The sequence below is a fragment of the Leptonotus elevatus genome, chromosome 10, assembly GCF_054856555.1.
Source record: "Leptonotus elevatus isolate MCC_2025b chromosome 10, RoL_Lele_1.0, whole genome shotgun sequence".
In the NCBI taxonomy this organism is placed as follows: Eukaryota; Metazoa; Chordata; class Actinopteri; order Syngnathiformes; family Syngnathidae; genus Leptonotus; species Leptonotus elevatus.
Genome location: NC_141248.1, coordinates 18798709 through 18816806, shown reverse-complemented (window position 1 = coordinate 18816806; position 18098 = coordinate 18798709). Strand labels below are relative to the sequence as shown.

Genomic DNA, 18098 nt, shown 5'->3' with positions numbered 1-18098 from the left:
TTTGAGGTCAATCGGAGCAGGGGCGTTGGTGCTACGGTCCGCAATTTGGACATTTTTAGCAAAAAGGGGAATGGCTGCCTTCTTTTGAACTCTTATATCTCAGGAACTACTGGTTCAATCGTCACAAAACGGGTATCATTGGAAAGGGAATTCCAAATCTGCAATCATTTAGAAGATTGGTGCATATTTTTTTCACTCTTTGACCTTTTATTTTAGTTAAACCTGACCTTGTGGACGACATCACCAACCACCAAACAAAGGACAATTTAGAATCTTCTCACTTTGGCAATGGTAGCAAAGGTTATACATCACATACAAGGAAGCGCGGGTAGCTTGTTGGGGAGACAACGGCTCGGGGGCGTCGGTCGGCGGATTTGCTTCAGTTTGTCGATTTTGAGGTTCTCCAGCCTCTTGAGAGCCTGCGCCGACATTCTCATCGTGGCTGCCGTGCTTCCCGGCTCGCCTCCCCCTCCCCCGGCCGTTCCGCCGTCTTCCAGGGCCGTAAGGTCTTCCAGGCTGCCCGCCGCGTTCAGGTTCATCTCTACACCGCTGTCGTTGTTGTTGGTGCTGCCTAGTGGGGAACGCTCGCTACTGCAGGACGATTGGCCGCCAGGGCTTGGCTGGGATTTCTGAAACGGAGAGAATTGTTTGTGTCACAAGAAATGATTGAGAAGCACTGCTGTAGATTCACGTAGCGATAAGGCAAGCCAGGATACTAAAGAGACAGACAGAAGGACACTCACCAGAGCGGTATCGGGAGCCATCAGTTTGCAGTCCTCCCGGCGTTTCTCCTCCTTCTCCAGCAGCAATTCGGCGCCCGGACCTCCGGGAGTTATGGCTGAGCCGGGCGGCCGAGGGCCCGTGTCGCCTCGGTGCTTCTTGGTGATGTGGGCCTCGGGTCCGTGCACCGTCTTCACATGTTTACGTAGCGAGCTTGGGTCCGTGTACCGCTTGGTGCAGCCGGGAATCTTGCAGATGTAGGGTTTCTGGACCACGACAGTACAGAAAATTTTCATCAAGCCAGAATCCTTTAGAATAGGTTTGGGTAATTTTGTGGCACGCTACCTCATTGGAGTGGGTTCGGTTCTGGTGCTTAGCCCGATCGGAGGCGTTGGAGAAGGCCTTGTTGCAGCCTTCGTGTTCACACACGTAGGGTTTCTCCCCAGTGTGGGAGCGCAAGTGCGTCTTTAGGTTCTCAAGACGGGAATACGCCTTGTTGCAGCCTTCGAACTGAAACAAAATGATGTTGCTTGTGACTTACTCTAACCTCTGCTAATTTAAAGAAGTGCCGCTTCCCTGAGTACAAATTCTTCAATTGTTCTTATGGGTGTTTGCTTTTTTTCCACACTCTGTGTTCTGCCTCCTCAAGAAAAAGCTGCCAGCCTCTTTCAACCCCCTAGCTCCGCCCCATAGTCCCAGCAGTATGGTGACAATGGCTTTTTTTTCTTGAGACAAGATTGAACCCTTGGAAGCGGGCTAATTTCAGCAATACAAGAAATAGGGTGTGTAAAGTGTAAGTGTAGTTCTTGAGCTGTCAACTCTGTTTATAAATTGTAAAAGACGTGTAATGTGTCTCTTTAAAGGCCTTTAAAGGGGAAGTCAACCTTAAACATTTCTTGACAATAATATGTTATATGTGACCTCACTAGTCTAAAAATGACATTCTGATTAATGTTACATTACTGGAATATGAGTCATGACGCAAAATCCAGCCATTTTTATCCATCTCAGGCGGCGGCCATTTTGTCATTTGTTGCGACACGACCAATCACAGCTTACCAGTTTTCTGAAACTGAGCTGTGATTGGCTGTTACTCGAGACCTGCGCAACTGTGATATCATTTTCACTCGACAGCAAGTGACAAAATGGCCGCCTTCTTATATAGACAAAAACTGTTGGACTTATCTGCTTAACTAACGCAATATTAACCAGAATACCGTATTTAGACTAGTGGGGCTGCATAGAACATATTCAAAAAAAAATTTGGGGGGGGTTGGGTTAACTTCCGCTTTAAGACTCACAGGTGGCAAAATTAAGCAGAACTACCTCATGATCATTTATTGCTTAATAATTTCAATGACTCACAGTGCACTTGTGCGGTTTCTCCCCCGTGTGCCTGCGCATGTGGACCACCAACATGTACTGAGCCTTGAAGGGCCGCTGCTCGCGAGAACACTCCTGCCAGTGGCACACAAACTCCTTCTTCTCGCCGTGGATGTGCTCGTTGTTGATGTGCTGCATGGGAAGAAGAAAAAAAGTTTTTGTATTTTGGACGTGTTCGATGTTGCGTTCAGCTGCGTCGGTTCTTACGTGAACGAGTTGGTCCTGTGTGTCGAACTCCTTGCTGCAGCTCTCCCAGTGGCAGTTGGTTTCGTAGACGACCTCCGGTTCGGGCTTGCCGTCATCCTTGTCTAGGTCGTCTCGGCCGTCCAGGAGACCCAAGAGGGGGTCCTGATGAAATGTACACACCAAACAATAGAAATGTTACAATGATTCTCCTATCCTCCATTTGATATATGGATTTTGATATAACACTTAAAGTTTATGTCCAAGCTGCAATAATACTCTCTCTAATATCATATTACGTCTAGTTTCACCTTTTAAAGTACCGGTATGTTAGTATTAAGTGAACATGGATGCCACATGCCTGACTGTCATCAGAAAATGTCAACTGCAATTAGATACAATGAAAGATACATATTTCATAACGTGGCATTAGTTTACATGCAGTGTTTAAAGTACAATGTTGAAAAGTTACGAGAAAAAGTGAATTTGGGGAATTTTTTAAAGGGATATCTTCTTACAGTACCTATGTTTTTTTGTTTTGTTTTTAAATATATATATATATATATATAAAATTTGAAACATGCTTTAAAACTCATATTTGAAGACTGGCCTATTTATTTTAATTCTTTATTATTTAGTTTCCCTTTTGCTAGTAATTTTCTCTTGCTGGTACAGTACTTCGTTTTGTTGTACATTGTGTTTCTATAGATGCTTCTAAAGGCACAAGTATTGATTGAAATCATATAAAAATGTTCAAGTACAGTAATACTAAATATGCCCTTATTTTTTTTTTAAACAATATCAAAGCATACACAAATCGTGATTCAAAATTATTAAAACATTTTGAAATAATGACACGTGACCAATTGGTACACATAATGAAAAAACATTTAAAATATAATTAAAATATTTTTTTTTAAACATAAAATTATTAAATACATTACAAAAATAAAAATTGAATATATAAATATAAATAAAAAACGCTAATTATAACACAAAATGAGAAGTTGTTAAGTTTAAATAATATATCGCTGAATATTTTTTAATATATAGAAATGATTGAATGCATTGTTAAAAACTACCAAAACTGATCATAAAAATATCATGAGACATTAAACCATTGAAAATATGACAAATTATTACGACAACAGCTCTATATAAATTTGTCTACACAAAAATAATGCGCTCATTTATTTAGCTGACCCAAAAATTCTGTTGTGATTGTAGTTTAAGTAGAAATAAACGTAATCACGTCGGAGGTTGTTTTGTATGTATATTTTGTCTTCGTGTGTTGGTTCATAACTGCAGTAACAACTGTCATCACTTCAAACAAAAAGTACTTTTGAATAAAAAAGCTGAATGTTTGACTACAGTTCTTGGATTATCCTATGCTGGATTTACGGTCAACTGGTGTAAGGATCTAAACATGTTCTCGTACCTGAGTACCGGTGGAGGAAGGGCTGGCCACATCCCCTTCAGATCTCTCCTCCAGGCTCTTCACATTCATGCCATCCATCACCACTCCCAGGCCGGGCTCTGTCTTTAGCTACAGCATCAAACACATTCAATGCACACATATAAACTATTTCTACACTCTTGTCACTTTTGTAGCATCCCGTTTCCCCTCAGCTGTCAGAGGTAGACGTCAAGTAAGGTAGATAACGCATCAAGCTGAGCTAAGATAATCGGGGAATCTTACTTGTCCGTGTTTGGGCGGAGCGTGGAGACGAGGGTTGTGGGCGGGCAGTCGGGAAGCCTGGCACTGGCCCGGTGTGCCCCCGCCTACTCCCCCGTACATGAAGCCCTGAGGCCTGGATTGGCAGTTCATATTGCTGGAATAGCCCAGGGACGGACTGCGCGGGAACACAGAATGATGGTAAAAACACATTCATAAAAAAATAGTAGTTGGATTTTGGAAGGAAGAATGTAAAGCTAAAAATGGATTGTTGGGCACCACCAAGATGAAGGCCACCGTGAAATCTATTCACACAACTGGTTAAAGTACAATTAAGAGCATGGAATAGCAACCTAAGGTGGGAATGTGGAAAGGTCTCATGCATAGTATGAATTATTGATACATAAGTTAAAATTACAAAAAAAAATGCTAAATAAAACTTTTAGATATTATAACTTCATAAAAACACAAATGAAAGTATTGATTATTAAAATTCCCCAAAACTGAAGTTGAAGTGGGCTGCATGTGGCTTCAAAAAAAAAGAAGAAGAGAAGTTTGGACAATGCTGAATCGCAGTTCTGTAGCGCCGCTGAGTGGAGAAGTTGATTAATTACACCCTCATCAACCCTGAACTGCATGCAGAATTTTACCAAACAACAAGTAGCCTCCATAGGAAGGCAAGATATAAGAGTAGTCTTAAGCAAAGGAACGAAGGATGCAAAATATAAAAGTGGGAAAGAAAAGAAGGGTGCATGTAAAAACATAGGTAGGAGGGAAGTAAAAAAAAGGTCTTGGTAGAAGGAATGAAGTAAGAACTGAAGGCAGAAAAGCAGATTCAAGCAACAGAAGGAAGGATGTTAAAGATGCATGAATAAAGGCAGGTCTTAAGGAACGGAAAATGAGAAAGAAGTCAAAAAGGAAGGTAGGAGCAATGGAAGGAAGGAAAAGGTAATAAAGGAAGGAAAGAAGGTAGTAAAAAAGGATGGAAGGCATAATATAGAGAGAAAGAAAGGAAGAGAGAGGGAAAGTAAGGAAGGAAGGCGGAAAAAAAGTTTAGAGATGGGCAAGGTGGGAATAAATGAAGTAAGGCAGAAAATATTTCAGCAAAGGAAGGATGGAAGTAAGAATGCAAGAATCAAAAACCATTTGTGAAGGAAGGAAGAAAGGAAAGAAGGAAGGAAGGAAGAAAGGAAGGAAGGAACCAAGTTGGTTAAAGTGAAGGTAGGAAGGCTGCAAGAATAAAATGTCTAAGGGAAAGGAACATGGGTAAAAACAAAGGGAGGAAGGAAGGCAGACACGGGTTTCAGTAAAGAAAGTATGAAAGTAAAGATACAAGAATAAATAGGTGGGCTGGATGGAAGGAAGGAAGGAAGGTTACAAGGATGCATGAATATAACAGGTCTGAGGGGGAGGAAGGCAGGAAAGAGGTCGGAAAGGAAGGAAGGAAAGCCAAAAATTAGGTTTGAGTGAAGGACAGATGGAAGTAAGTTTGGAACACAGGAAGGAGGGCAAGAAAGAGGAAGGAGAGAAAGAAGACAAATGAAGGAAGACAGAAAAGTAGGCTTCAGTGAAGGAATGATGAAGTATGGAAGGAAGTAAAGAAGGCAGAAAGGAAGGACAGAAGGAAGGAAGGAAAGTAAGCTTTAGCAATGAAAGGGAAGGTGTAATTCAAAATAAAAGCAGTCCTGAAGGAAAAGAGGTTTGGAAGAAAAAATGCAAGGGAAAAAAAAAGTGTAATATAAATGTAATAACATATATTAACCCACCATGTTTGCTATATGCTATACAGGTATAACACATCAATATTTCATATGATGTCTGACCTCATGGCGCTGACAGACAGATGGCCGTACGAGCTGGCCCCGTTGGGCGTGCAACGAGCGTTGACGAAGGCCACCAGGGAGTTGGGCGAAGTCCGTATGACCGTCTGCAGGTCCACGCTGGGGTCAGACAGCGGCGAGATAGACAGCGCTCGCTTCTTACTCAGCTTTAGCATGGAGCGCGGCGTGGAGAACCTGGAGCCTGCTTCAAAGTGCCGTCGTTAAAAATAAACTGGCTCATAAATGCCTCGTTTAATAATGTTTGTTTTCTTACCGTCACCGGAGCCGATCTGATCAGAGGCCGGCTGGCAGAAGTTGTGATGGGACATCATGCTGTTCTGGTTACAGTAGGGGGCGCTGTTGCCTGTGGAAATAGTAAATGTCATCTAGTAGCCTTTATAAACATGTAATAACACAGTAATAACAATTTTTTTAAATACAGTACTTCATTCTCTAGTGGGAGGAGTTCCCTTGAAGAAAAAGCAAAGGTACGAACCCTGGGAATGAGCTAATTGTCTATAACATGGCACCTTTGACGGCACAGGTGTCCTAACACCATGTCAAGACTCGAGTAAACGCCCCATTAAAATTGAATGAAGGGAGCCGAATCATCGCACTTTCCCGCCAACTTCCCCCCATTAACAAAAACTCAAGCGTCTCCATGGCGACCGTCACCGAACTCTCACACAAACCTTCCGTGGACGCCATGCTCCTGTGGCCCATCATTCCGAAGGGCTGCGGAGCCTGGGGGGGCCTCATGTATTGATCCAAGCAATGGCCGACGCTCTGCGCAGGTCCGTGGCCCGATCCGTGAGCCATTCCAGGAGTCAGGGGATTGTACATGGCTCTGCACTCCTGGGGAGGCCCGTTGAGGAGCGGGGCTCGCAACGAGGGGACGTCGCCGTACGGTGACTGGTCCGAGGGCAGCAAGCTGTAGAAAGATCCAGAATAGCATGCAATCAGTTCGGCAGATGAAGTAGAACGCAGTTTATGAAAGTCACAGGTGATACTCATACTCTGTAATTTATTTTTTAATTTCTGTAAAATTTCTGTAAAATGACATCAGAGGTACTCAGGTAACGATCAATCACGGTGTGCCTGTTTTTTGAGTTGGTCATGTGACATTCGCAAGCCGAGCCATTATTGGTTGTTATCTGAGTCCTGAGTAACTGTGATGTCATTTTCAGTTGTCAGCAAAGTTGGCCTATTTTAGTTAACGAAAACTAACGAAATAACTAAAACTACAAAACAAACTAAAACTAACTATAGTTATAGCGAAAATTACCTTCGTTTTAGTCTTTGGTAATTAATTATGACATAAGCCTTTGGGGTTGATTTTAAATGTGATTCATTTATTTCAAAAATTAACCGGAATAAGGATGTTTGAAAGTGTGTCACACAGAAGTGACGTCATCGAGCAACAGCCAATAAAAAAGAACTTTCAAGATTATGTTGCTCCTAGGCAACAATTTTGCGTGCTTGATTTTTGTCTTGGCTCGGCTTGCCTGCTTTTTCATTTAACTGAGCCGAAATGCAACACTCTGTAAGAAATACATGGCTTTTTTCATTTTACCATGATGTTTATTAAATATTGTACACAAGTAATACATTTTTAAAAAAATGAAAACTAATACTGAAACTAAAACTAAACTAAAACTAAGCTTCTTTTTTTTTAAATAACTAAAACTAATAAAAAAAATAACCAAACTGCCCTAAAAACTGTAATAACCATGGTTGTCAGCAAGTCGCAAAATGGCCGCCACTTTAGAGTCTAAATTGTCCACACAAGTAATACATTGCACACACATTTTTTTTAAACGAAAACTAATACTGAAACTAAAACTAAACTAAAAGTAAGCATTTTTTTTATAACTAAAACTAAAAACGAACACAACTGCCCTGAAAACTAATTTAAACTAACTAAATGTAAAAAACAAAACTCAAAGCAAAATAAAAACTAACTCAAATGAAAATTCCCAAACTATAATAACCATGGTTGTCAGCAAATCGCAAAATGGCCGCCACTATGGAGTCTAAATCGTCCATAGCTGTCTATATGAGCGTGAATGCTTGTCTATTCATAACCTGCGATTGCTACTGACCACTCCGAGGCGAATTCCACGTCTCTCGCCAGCAGTCACCTGGGATATGCTCCAACTCACCTGTGACACTAATGAGGACAAGCGCAAGTACTATATATGTCCAATGTGTATAAAAAAAACGTGGACCTTTCCTTAGCCCAGCATGGGCTCGGCTGTGATGTTTCTTCCTCCCCACTAGAGGGCAGACTGTCCTTGTTTTGCTCCTCACTGACGGAAAAGAAGCCCTCTGGGTATTTCCCATCCCAACTTGGAGAACTTTCCAGTCTCCGTTTTGAGTTTCAACATCATTCCGGAAAAACGTGTCTGTCTTTGTCCCTCCCAAAAAAGAGGCTGCCTTTATCCGTCTGTCCGTCCATCCATCCGCCCACCTTGTCCTAATTCCCCCTTTCAGCTGTGTGAGTCTTTCAGCACACGTATTCGCCACTGGAGCTTAATCTGCGCCCTCTAATCCGCAACAACCCCCCCCCCCCCCCCCATCTTCCCCCTATTCTCATCTGCCATTCAATCTGTTCAATTTCTCGGTTTCTCCCCGTGGCCCCTCCGATCCCTCTCCTCACCTATCTCCTTCTATCTCCTCCACCTTCCTCTAGGGCACCGGCCCGTTGGCTCAATACGGTAACCTGAGCGGGGCCTCGGGCGGCGGGTTCCGCGGGGCAGTCATGCAAAGCGCAGCGGGGGCCGGTCAGCCTGTAATTAGCAGCTGTCAGAGAGGCCGAGTCGGCCCCGCAACCTGGGTGGCATGGGGAACGAAGGGACGGGGAGGGTGGATTGGTGCAGAGAGCGCAGAGCGGGGGTGCGAAGGCTGCGTTCGCACCACAACAATTGCAGCGGGATGAAAATAGAAGCAGCGTAAAATGTCACTTTTGAGGCTACGGTGACGTCAGGAAAAATGAGGTTGGGGTAAAGCAGTAAAGAGAAGGTATTCGGTTCATCACTTTTAAATGTGATTTAAAGGCTACTTAATGAGTTTTTGGATGAACTGGTTCTGATTAAAAAAAATTAAAAAAGATCAGTTAATGTCCTTTTGGTTTGGTTTTGGTTTGATTTGACGCATTTAAAACGTGTATATTCTCTTCCTCTTTCCTTAAGAAGCCTTACATGTGATTTTCCAAAATGATGGTTTTCTTTCATAGTCATGTCATCCTTAAAATGACCCCCAGTGCTTTAATAATATGTAAAGAATTTGATTCATAAACTTGATTGATAAACAGTCAGCTGTGACAAAAGTGAGGCTACTTAATGAGTTTTTGGATGGGCACATTTCTACCACAATAGGTCACTTAAGTGTCTTTTTGGTAAAAGAACTATTATGCATTTTCATGTCAGCTTGAAAATGTTCGATTATTTGTATGCATGGATTTTATTCTTCTTTCCTTAAGAAGCCTTAAGCTTGATTTCCCATAAATGAAGGACTTGGAATGACTAAAATAATACTTAATACTAAATATTTTTTATGAAAATGGTTGGTCAGTTGTGTACACATATTTTATTATTGTTTCAAATTAGTTTTTCCCAAAATCAAAATCCTTCCCAAATTCTTAAAATTACAGTCAATGCTTTAATAATACAATAAAACTTGGGATATCATTTCTTGGATAAGTAAATAGTCTGCACTCTCTAAAACATGAGTTAAGGCTACTTAATGAGTTTTGCTGTTTACACATTTCTTCTACAAATAATCGTGTGTCATTTTAGAGTCGTTTTGAAAAAATGTTTTTAATGGTTATGCCATCCTTAAAATGACGCCTAGTGCTTGAATAATGTGTAAAGAATTTGCTAAATTCGTAAATAGTCAGCTGTCTTTTAAACCGTGAGGCTAATTAATGAGTTTTTGGGTGGGCACGTTCCTGCTACAAAAAGTCAGCTGTCATTTAAGTGTCTTTTTGGTAAAATAACTATTATGCATATTCTTGTCATCTTGAAAATTTGGGATTATTTGCATGCATATATTTTATTCTTCTTTCCTTAAGAAGCCTTAAACTTAATTTCCGAACAATGAGGACCTGGAATCACTCAAATAAATTATTATTATTGCATTTTATTTCCTTAAATGAAGGCCTTAATTATCCTTAAAATGAGTGACTGCTTCAATAATACAATAAAACTCTGTAACAAATTTCTCGAATTGATATATATTCTGCATTCTCTAAGACATGATTTAAGGCTACTTAATGAGTTTTGATATGCAAAAATCCCTACTAAGTCATTTTAATGTCTTTTTTTTTTTTTTTTGTTTACAAAATGGATATTGTACAGTACATGCATATCCATTTGGACTTGCAACAGGTGGATTAGTCATCTACAAGTATTTTATCCGTCTTTCCTTAAGAAGCCTTCCATTTTATTTTCCCAAATGAAGGCCGCAATTATCCTTAAAATGACAGCAACTGCTTCAATAATGCAATAAAACTTGGTAAATAATTTCTCGAATTAGTAAATGGTCTGCACCCTCTAAAACATGATTTAAGGCTACTTAATGAGTTTTGATATGCAAAAATCCCTACTAAGTCATTTTAATGTTTTTTTTTTTTTTTTACAAAATGGATATTGTACATGCATTTTCCAAAATGACTAAACAGTCTGCAATGTCTCAAACACATCTTACCCTCTGGAGGGCTGTCCAGGCGAGGTGTCATAGTGATACAGCCCCTGGCGCGGCTGCATGTCCACTGGCATCGGAGCTCAGAGACGGCCGGCTGCTCCCCTTACGCCGCCGACCTGCCGGCAGCGCAAACACAAGGACGGACGCATGCGGGGTTAGTTAGCGCCAAACCAAAACGAACCAAAGAGGAGCGAATTTCAATTGTAGACGCGTAGGACGTTAATAACAGAGCAAAGCAAACAAGAGAAGACCTGCTCCCAAAGATGGCGTTTATTTTAAAAGCGGCGCTCGTGGTTTGGAAATGCATTATATTAGAAGTATGAGTAGGAATTATGGCAAGAATAACTGACATTGAAAGCCACACAATGAAATGTTTACTGGAACTTTTTTATATGTTGTAGGAGTGTATGCAAAAGGCTGTTTTTAAAAAAGATCCGGGATTAAAACCATCACAAGAAAATCCCAGATTTTGCTCATTTTGACCTATTTCGACTCATCGGCCTTTTAGCGACATCTACTGGCAACTTCGGGTGTTCCCCAAAAAGAAATCCGAACCCGCTGCTGCTAATTCTTCCACTCAACACCTCTGACCCGGCCAGGCGATCATGTTGCTGCCGTTCATGTGACGAGCGTCAAAAAAAAAAAAAAAAGTCGTGTTGGCCCTGAGATGAAAGCGTCCGTCTGCTGTTGCCAGGACCGTTATGTGTCCGCGCAAGTGTTAAAAGGGCAGCAGGGAGCTGTTTAAGCCTCCCGAGTCACCTTTGGGGATTCGGAGTGTAAAGTTAGCAAGTGGCTAAATGACATGGGCGGCCCGCTGGTGCTAATTGCATGTATTGGCCGCTGGCTTGACATGCATGTATGATAATTAGCTGCGAGTGCTAAATAGAGATCTCGCCGTGCACTTCAGCTGTCCAGAACTCGTAAATGCCACGACGGGGCGCTTACGCACACACAAGCACACACACACACACACACACACACACACACCTGTCAGTCGCGCCAAAAGGGTATCACAATATTAGAGTGTCCAACAAGTCTGGAGAGGTCGCGACACTATTGTACAAGTGTGTAAGTGTGGTGGCAGGTGCAAGTCAAGTGTGTGTGTTGAAAAGGTGGTTTCATTAGTTGGTTAAAAAATTTTTGTTCTATAATAATGATTGCTAAAAATGCAATATATATTCAGTAGGGGTGGGAATCTTTGAATGTCTCACGATTCGATTTGATTCCGATTTTTGGGTGTGCGATTCGATTCCGAATCGATTTTCGATTAGGGATGTTTTTTTTTTTTATTCGAAAAGATTTGATTGACAATGATTTTTGCTTCAATTTATAGATGTTCAATAAATCGTAATGATCTACTCCAGTCTGACTTGCTAATGCTAATTAATGCTCTACTCACTCAAAAGAACGGCTCCACGCTGAAAAAATAACAAACTTTTATAGGAATAACTTGATTGTGACTTTTCCCTTCTACTCTCTAATGTGGCTACAACTTAACAGTGTATCAGACCACGTGGAACCACACTGCTCCTAAGTGGCCAAATCGGGTACAACATGAACAGTGCTCTCGATAAAGGCACACACAAACAAAGGGAAGACAGTATAAAATAATTTAAATAAAATCGATTTTGGGACATTTAAAATTGATTCTGAATAGTACTAAAAGAGAATTGCGATTCTAACGAGAATCAATTTTTTTTGCACACCCCTAATATTCAGACTGGTGCAGTCCAAACCAATCATCTAAGAAAAGCTTGAACCAAGTTAAAATAAATACCTACATTTTGAGATTAAAAGTGACATCATGGTGAATATTTTGCCGTAATTTATAAAGTTGGAGAATATAATTTTTTTCTAAACTAACCAACTAACTAATATGGGTGAGCCCAAAAATGGATTCTCATAAGAATCGTGATTCTCATTTTGTATTATTCAGAATCGATTTTAAAAGTCCCCAAATCAATTTTATTTTAAATCGTTTTATAACTGTCTTGCCCTTGTTTGTGTGTGCCTTTATTGGGAGCGCTATTCATGTTGTACTCGATTTGACCACTTAGGGGCAGTGTGGTTCCGCACATTCTGATACACTGTTCAGTTGTAGCCATTTTAGAGAGTAGAAGGAAAAGGTCACAATTAAGTTATTCTAATAAAAGTTGTTTTTTTGCAGCATAGGAAGAACATATGCCGGTGAGTAATGTTAAGATGCTTCTCTTTATACATGAAAAGCTGTTCTTTTGAGTGATAAAAGTGCCGCGAATAGTGCGATAATTAGCATTAGCGAGTCAGACTGGAGTTTCTTTGGACATCTATAAATCGAAGCAGAAATAATTGTCAATCAAATCATTTTGAATCGAAAACCGATTTTGAATCGAAAACCGATTCTGAATCGAATTGCAGACCTAAAAATCGGACGCGCTTTGTTGTTATTTTGTTGAGCTGTTTTGTGCCGTCCTTGAATGGTCATTTTTTAAATGTTTTCGTTCTTCTTCTTTGTTGTTGGGTTTTTATATATTCATGGAAAAATGTATAATCAAAAATAAAATGTATTAAAAGCATGTATGCATGTATTTAACGTACCATTTTTGTCATACATCTGGTTACGAAGTCCGTGGTCCCGCCTAGTAGCATTGATGAAAAATTATGCCCCCCAAACATTTAAATTGCCCCTCCCTGACTTATAATATTTATTTCCACAGATGAAATTTGTCCATGAAAAACTACTCAATTTTTATATAAATTCTAATGAATAATAAATATATATAAAACAATTATTTTCTCATGTCATATATAAATAGCAAAGTTACAGAGATTTTAGTCCTCCACACATGCATTTATCCTGCAGTGATAAACGTTGTCCTATTTTTGGCCATTTACTCATGAGAAACTTTGCCACTGCCCGGTGGAATTTTGCGGCACTGGCCTTGAGAGGGACATAACAGCGGAAGATTAAAAACCTCCGGAACATAAATCCAACGAGCGACCAAGACAGGCGAGGCAAGCGGGTACAAACTGGCTCACATTTGAAACGATGGTCAACATCGGGATCCAAAGTCTGCTGTTACATGCAGGTTGGATGCGGTTCATGTATTGGTCCCTCCTGGCCAACACTTGAAGCTTGACCCTTGTTCCAAATTAAGCGCACACAAGACGGGTGACAACAGTTGAGGTCCAATTCAACGCTGGTGTTTTTTTAGGACTTAGCCTTTTGTCAGCCATTTTGGGTTTCGTAGACCTTCAAGATGTGTGATTCGGTTAGTTGAACACCAAGCTATGATGACAGATGAGCGATTTGGAGAATGAATGAATGAATGACCAGTAAATGTTTGGGCCTCGAGAGTGCCTGCCCGCCAATCAAGTGTGAACTCAAACCAAGTCCATTTTTGAGCTGCCTATTTTCAGAATATAACCCCTAGTGAACAGTTCAGAATTTTTTCCTTACTGTTAGTTTGGCAAATTTACATAATACCGGCTCCACACTGAGTTTTTGTCCGCCCATAACTTGCCAGCTTGGCTCAGTGAAGTTCAGAGGTGGCAAATCCAGGTCCACAAAGTAAAAACCATGCCACAGTTTGGTTTTAGCTCCTGAGGCTAGCTAGCTAGATAGCTAGCTCCCTAGCACGTAAATGAGCACGCTAGCTAGCACCTGGGGCTAAAGCCAAACTGTGGCAGGCTTTAGCTCCTGATGCTATCTAGCTAGCTAGCTAGCTCCCTAAGATGTAAATGAGCACCATGGGAGCTAGCTAGGGCGCTAGCTAGCACCTGGGGCTAAAGCCAAACTGTGGCAGGGTTTATACTTTCTGGACCTGGATTTGCTACCTCTGGCACTGAAGTTCCACCATTTTTTTGCATGCGGCAAATAATCACACACTAATTGACAAGCATAATTTGGCATATTGGTGATGAAGTGCTGCCTACATGAGTGAAAATTCCAATTATAACTCGTCTTTAGGTGACTTTTCTTTCTGATTTTGGGCTACCTGAGAACAAGAAGCTGCTCGCTCAGCCCCTGGTCGTCATGGTAACAAAAGTTGGACTTGGCTTGGGTCCATGAGCAGTGGCTCATTTGCATGAGAAAGTACTGCCCCCTCAAACAGGTAGAACATTATTATTTTAATACAACTGCAAGTTGTTTTAAATGGCAAAAAAAATGCACAATATCTCCTCTTTAAGGGTAGCAATCGACCATGTGCATGACTAAATAGAAAAACGCAAGCAGTGTGTTGTCGTAAATCACAATGGGCGACATTTCCCCTAAATCATCAGATCCTCCTTCCTGTGAGGTGGTCTCCAGAGAGGACACACATTTCCACAGGTCGCCGGTCACATGGGACAAAATGACCTGACCCAGGCCTTTCCCCCCCTTTGCACTCACTTTTGTGGAGTTTATTAAGTAAGCGAGTCAAAAGTAGCACGTTTTTTTTTTTTTATCTTCCAGTTGGGAAATGTAAATACACAGCATTGCATATTTTCATGCAGCAATCCTGATGTGGCATTGACTGGTGACCAGGTTGCGGTATAGTCCACATTTCAGCCAAAATCAACTGAGATAGGATCATTCTGAACAGGATTGGACAGTCTAGGAATTGGTAGTTACATGGGTGTTTGTTTTTGTGTGAGAGATTCCTCAACTTGCCATTGACCAGCAACCACTTCCTGGTGTAGTCCACCTTTCACCCCAAGTCAACCGGGACAGGCTCATCCTGAGCAGGAAGAATGGTTAGAAATTGGTTGCAAAAGTATTAGCCCCCCTTGAACTTTTTGACCTTTTGCCACATTCCAGGCTTCACACGTGTCAAGTCAAGTTTATTCGTGCAGCCCTTAATCACAAAAGAGTCGCATGCCCACAGTTGACAAATATTAACGACATCCCCTGATCTAACCACAAAAGGGCAAGGAAAAACTAAAAAAATAATAAAATAAATATCGGGTGAAAAATAAGTACGGAAGAGGATTAGTGCTCGTGAAGAGGAAAAAAAGGTTGGCAGGATTCTCACTTTATTTATTATTTAAAGTCAGAATTCTGACTTTAATCTCAAACTTCTGACTTTAGAATTCTGAAGAAAACATTTTTTTTTTACTTTGTGACGACTATGAATTGTGGCTTTAAAGTCAGAATTATGTGATTAAAGTCAGAATTAAAGTCAGAAGTCTGAGAATAAAGTGAGTAATCTCATGATTCTTACTTTAAAGTGCAAAATCTCACTTTAATCTCACAATTCTGACTTTAAAGTGATAATTCTGACTTTGTGGCATAGAGCTATGCATTGTGGGGGGATGTTCAGAAAGTCAGAATTCTGAGAATAAATTGACTTTAAAGTCATAATTCTGTAATTAAAGTCAGAATTAAAGTCAGAATTCTGAGAATAAAGCGAGAATTCGCACTTTAAAGTCAGAATTCTGACATTAAGTCAGAATACTGAGAATAAATTCAGATTCCTGCCAATTCATTTTTTCCCTTTTCACTGGCCCTAATTCTCTTCCAAACCTTGAGAAAGGACTGCTAATGTGGAAATCCCCTTTCTTGAATGAAAATGTAAAGAATTTGAAGAATCAACACCAAGTGGGAATGAAATGTATGCCATATTTTAATTTTTTTTCTCCAAATAAATAACTTAAAAGTAGGGTGTGCGTAATTATCCACCCCCTTTTCTCTCAGTGCAGCCAACTGACTCCAGAAGTTCCCTGATGATTTCTGAATGTCCACATTTTGTCTACATGGCTAAACTGACCTTGAACAGGATGTTTAATGTAAAAAAAAAAATGTTTTAAATGGATGGATGGATGTGTTGGTGGTTTTCGTATCAGGACTTCAGACAGCCTTCTTTCTGGATTCCCCGACCAGGGTGTATTTCCCCTTTCATCAACTTAGGCTGGCCCTGAACAGGATACACAGTATAGAATAGAAAATGGTCGATGTCTGCTGGGTTATTTGCATCCGAATTTCGGAACACGGTTCATCCAAATTCGACTGCGGTTTGGCCTGAAATGTCAACAAGTGGAATCCCATGATTGCGATTGTGCAGACTACAAGTTCAAGTTCTCCGCAGATTCAACTCGCTGATTGTGTTCCCTGGCTGCCATCTCTACTTGACTGTATCTCTGTCTCCTATCTCTTGCTGCCTCCACCCTCATTCCTCCTCCTCCTCTCTCTCTCTCTCTCTGGGCTCATTCCTACTCCCCCCCTCCCTCCCCCCCTCCCTCTGGCGGCGGTGCAGTCGAGGTGGGTGTTCTCGGGGCTGTTATGACTTAGAGAGACGATAATGGCAGCTATAATGTAGCCAGCCGTTCCTGATGTGGCCGGCCTTGCGGAGGATAGTGTTGTGTTAAGGCTGGAGGGCGGGGGGAACCCTCATCCAACCACGGGGGCCAGAAAACCCCGCCCTCTCGTTGCCTTACTCTTCTCCGCCCTGCAACCTACTGACTTTTTGCGGCCCTCTTATTTTCCTTCAGTGGTAAACTTTGTTTTTAAATTCTGGTTTTGTTTTGCTAACCCCACCCCACCCGACACAGACTCTCAAGGGCTTGCCCCCCCCCCCCCCCCCCACATACACACCCACCCAGTCGCCTCTTCGCCCACTTTCCCTATCCACTCTCCCCTCTGTTTTTACCCCTTTTACTAGTGAATTCCTCGCAGTTGCTGTAATGTGATGATGGGATGTCGGAGGGGGGGGGGGGGGGGACTATGTGACCCCCGCAAAGGCCACCAGGCTGGAGACATCACCGTAATGTACAATAAGCCTTCACTCACTGACCTGCCGCAGGCCAGATTAGTGTCAGTTCAACTTCTTTTGAGCGTCATGGAAGTGACTTTAATTCCCTTTTCTTTTTTTTCTTTAGCGTGACACTCACAAGATATCAAACAAGGGGACTTTTTTTTTTTTTACATTCAATTTAGTTATATTTGTAGTGTTGTATTATGTTTAGTTTGCCTTTAAAAAGTACAATAATTAAAATAATTCATTTCGAAAGCGAAAGATTATTTGAGATATGAGCGTTTTGAGTTATGCGCGTGGCCATGGTGGAACAAATTGACGCCTCCTTAAAATAATCACCTCAGGTTGATTTTTCAGATTTTTCAGGAAACACAATTAATTTAACCATTTGCATCATGGGGAGATGATTTTGTCAATTTATTTATTTTTTTTACACAAAAATTATTTTAACACATTCACTCCCAGCCATTTTCACTGAAGCAACCCCCTTCGCTCCAGGCTGTTTTACTGGATTTTGAGTGATTTTGCAAGACCCACATAATATTGTGTTCTATTGCTATAAAAACATGGAATCGACCTAAAGAAAGATTAGAGTCTCATCAGGAAAAAAACAATATTTGTTTCTCTTTCCGTTTTGCAGCAATTAGTTTCATCAACATTCACAGTCCTGCTGTCAAAAAGAGCTTGTTGCAACATGGCCCTGGCTGATCTCTTATACTCTGCTGCCACCTGCTGGCCGTTTTTGTAATAACTCCCATTGCTTTAAGCTACCTCCTCATGTCAGAAGCTGTACCAAAGCGTATAAATATGTTTTTGGGATTGAAGGACAAAATATACAAATATATATTTACACGTTTTTGGGTTTGAATGAGTTAAGAGGGTGATGAAATGAAACTTGTA

At 41.1% G+C, this 18098-nt stretch overlaps 1 protein-coding gene across 1 annotated transcript in view; it reads right to left on the bottom strand.

The window, feature by feature from the left end:
• gli1 (GLI family zinc finger 1) overlaps nt 1-18098 on the bottom strand; it is a 50987-nt gene that overhangs the window by 4989 nt on the left and 27900 nt on the right. Inside the window, exons 2-12 of the mRNA XM_086087855.1 lie at nt 10489-10601; nt 6474-6712; nt 6056-6145; nt 5785-5983; nt 3986-4139; nt 3725-3832; nt 2311-2451; nt 2086-2235; nt 1066-1230; nt 744-986; nt 317-629 (exon numbers count right to left, since the gene is read on the bottom strand). Coding sequence (XP_085943981.1) covers nt 317-629; nt 744-986; nt 1066-1230; nt 2086-2235; nt 2311-2451; nt 3725-3832; nt 3986-4139; nt 5785-5983; nt 6056-6145; nt 6474-6712; nt 10489-10559 — 1873 coding nt within the window. The 5' untranslated portion in view covers nt 10560-10601. The remainder of the gene's footprint in view (nt 1-316; nt 630-743; nt 987-1065; nt 1231-2085; nt 2236-2310; nt 2452-3724; nt 3833-3985; nt 4140-5784; nt 5984-6055; nt 6146-6473; nt 6713-10488; nt 10602-18098) is intronic.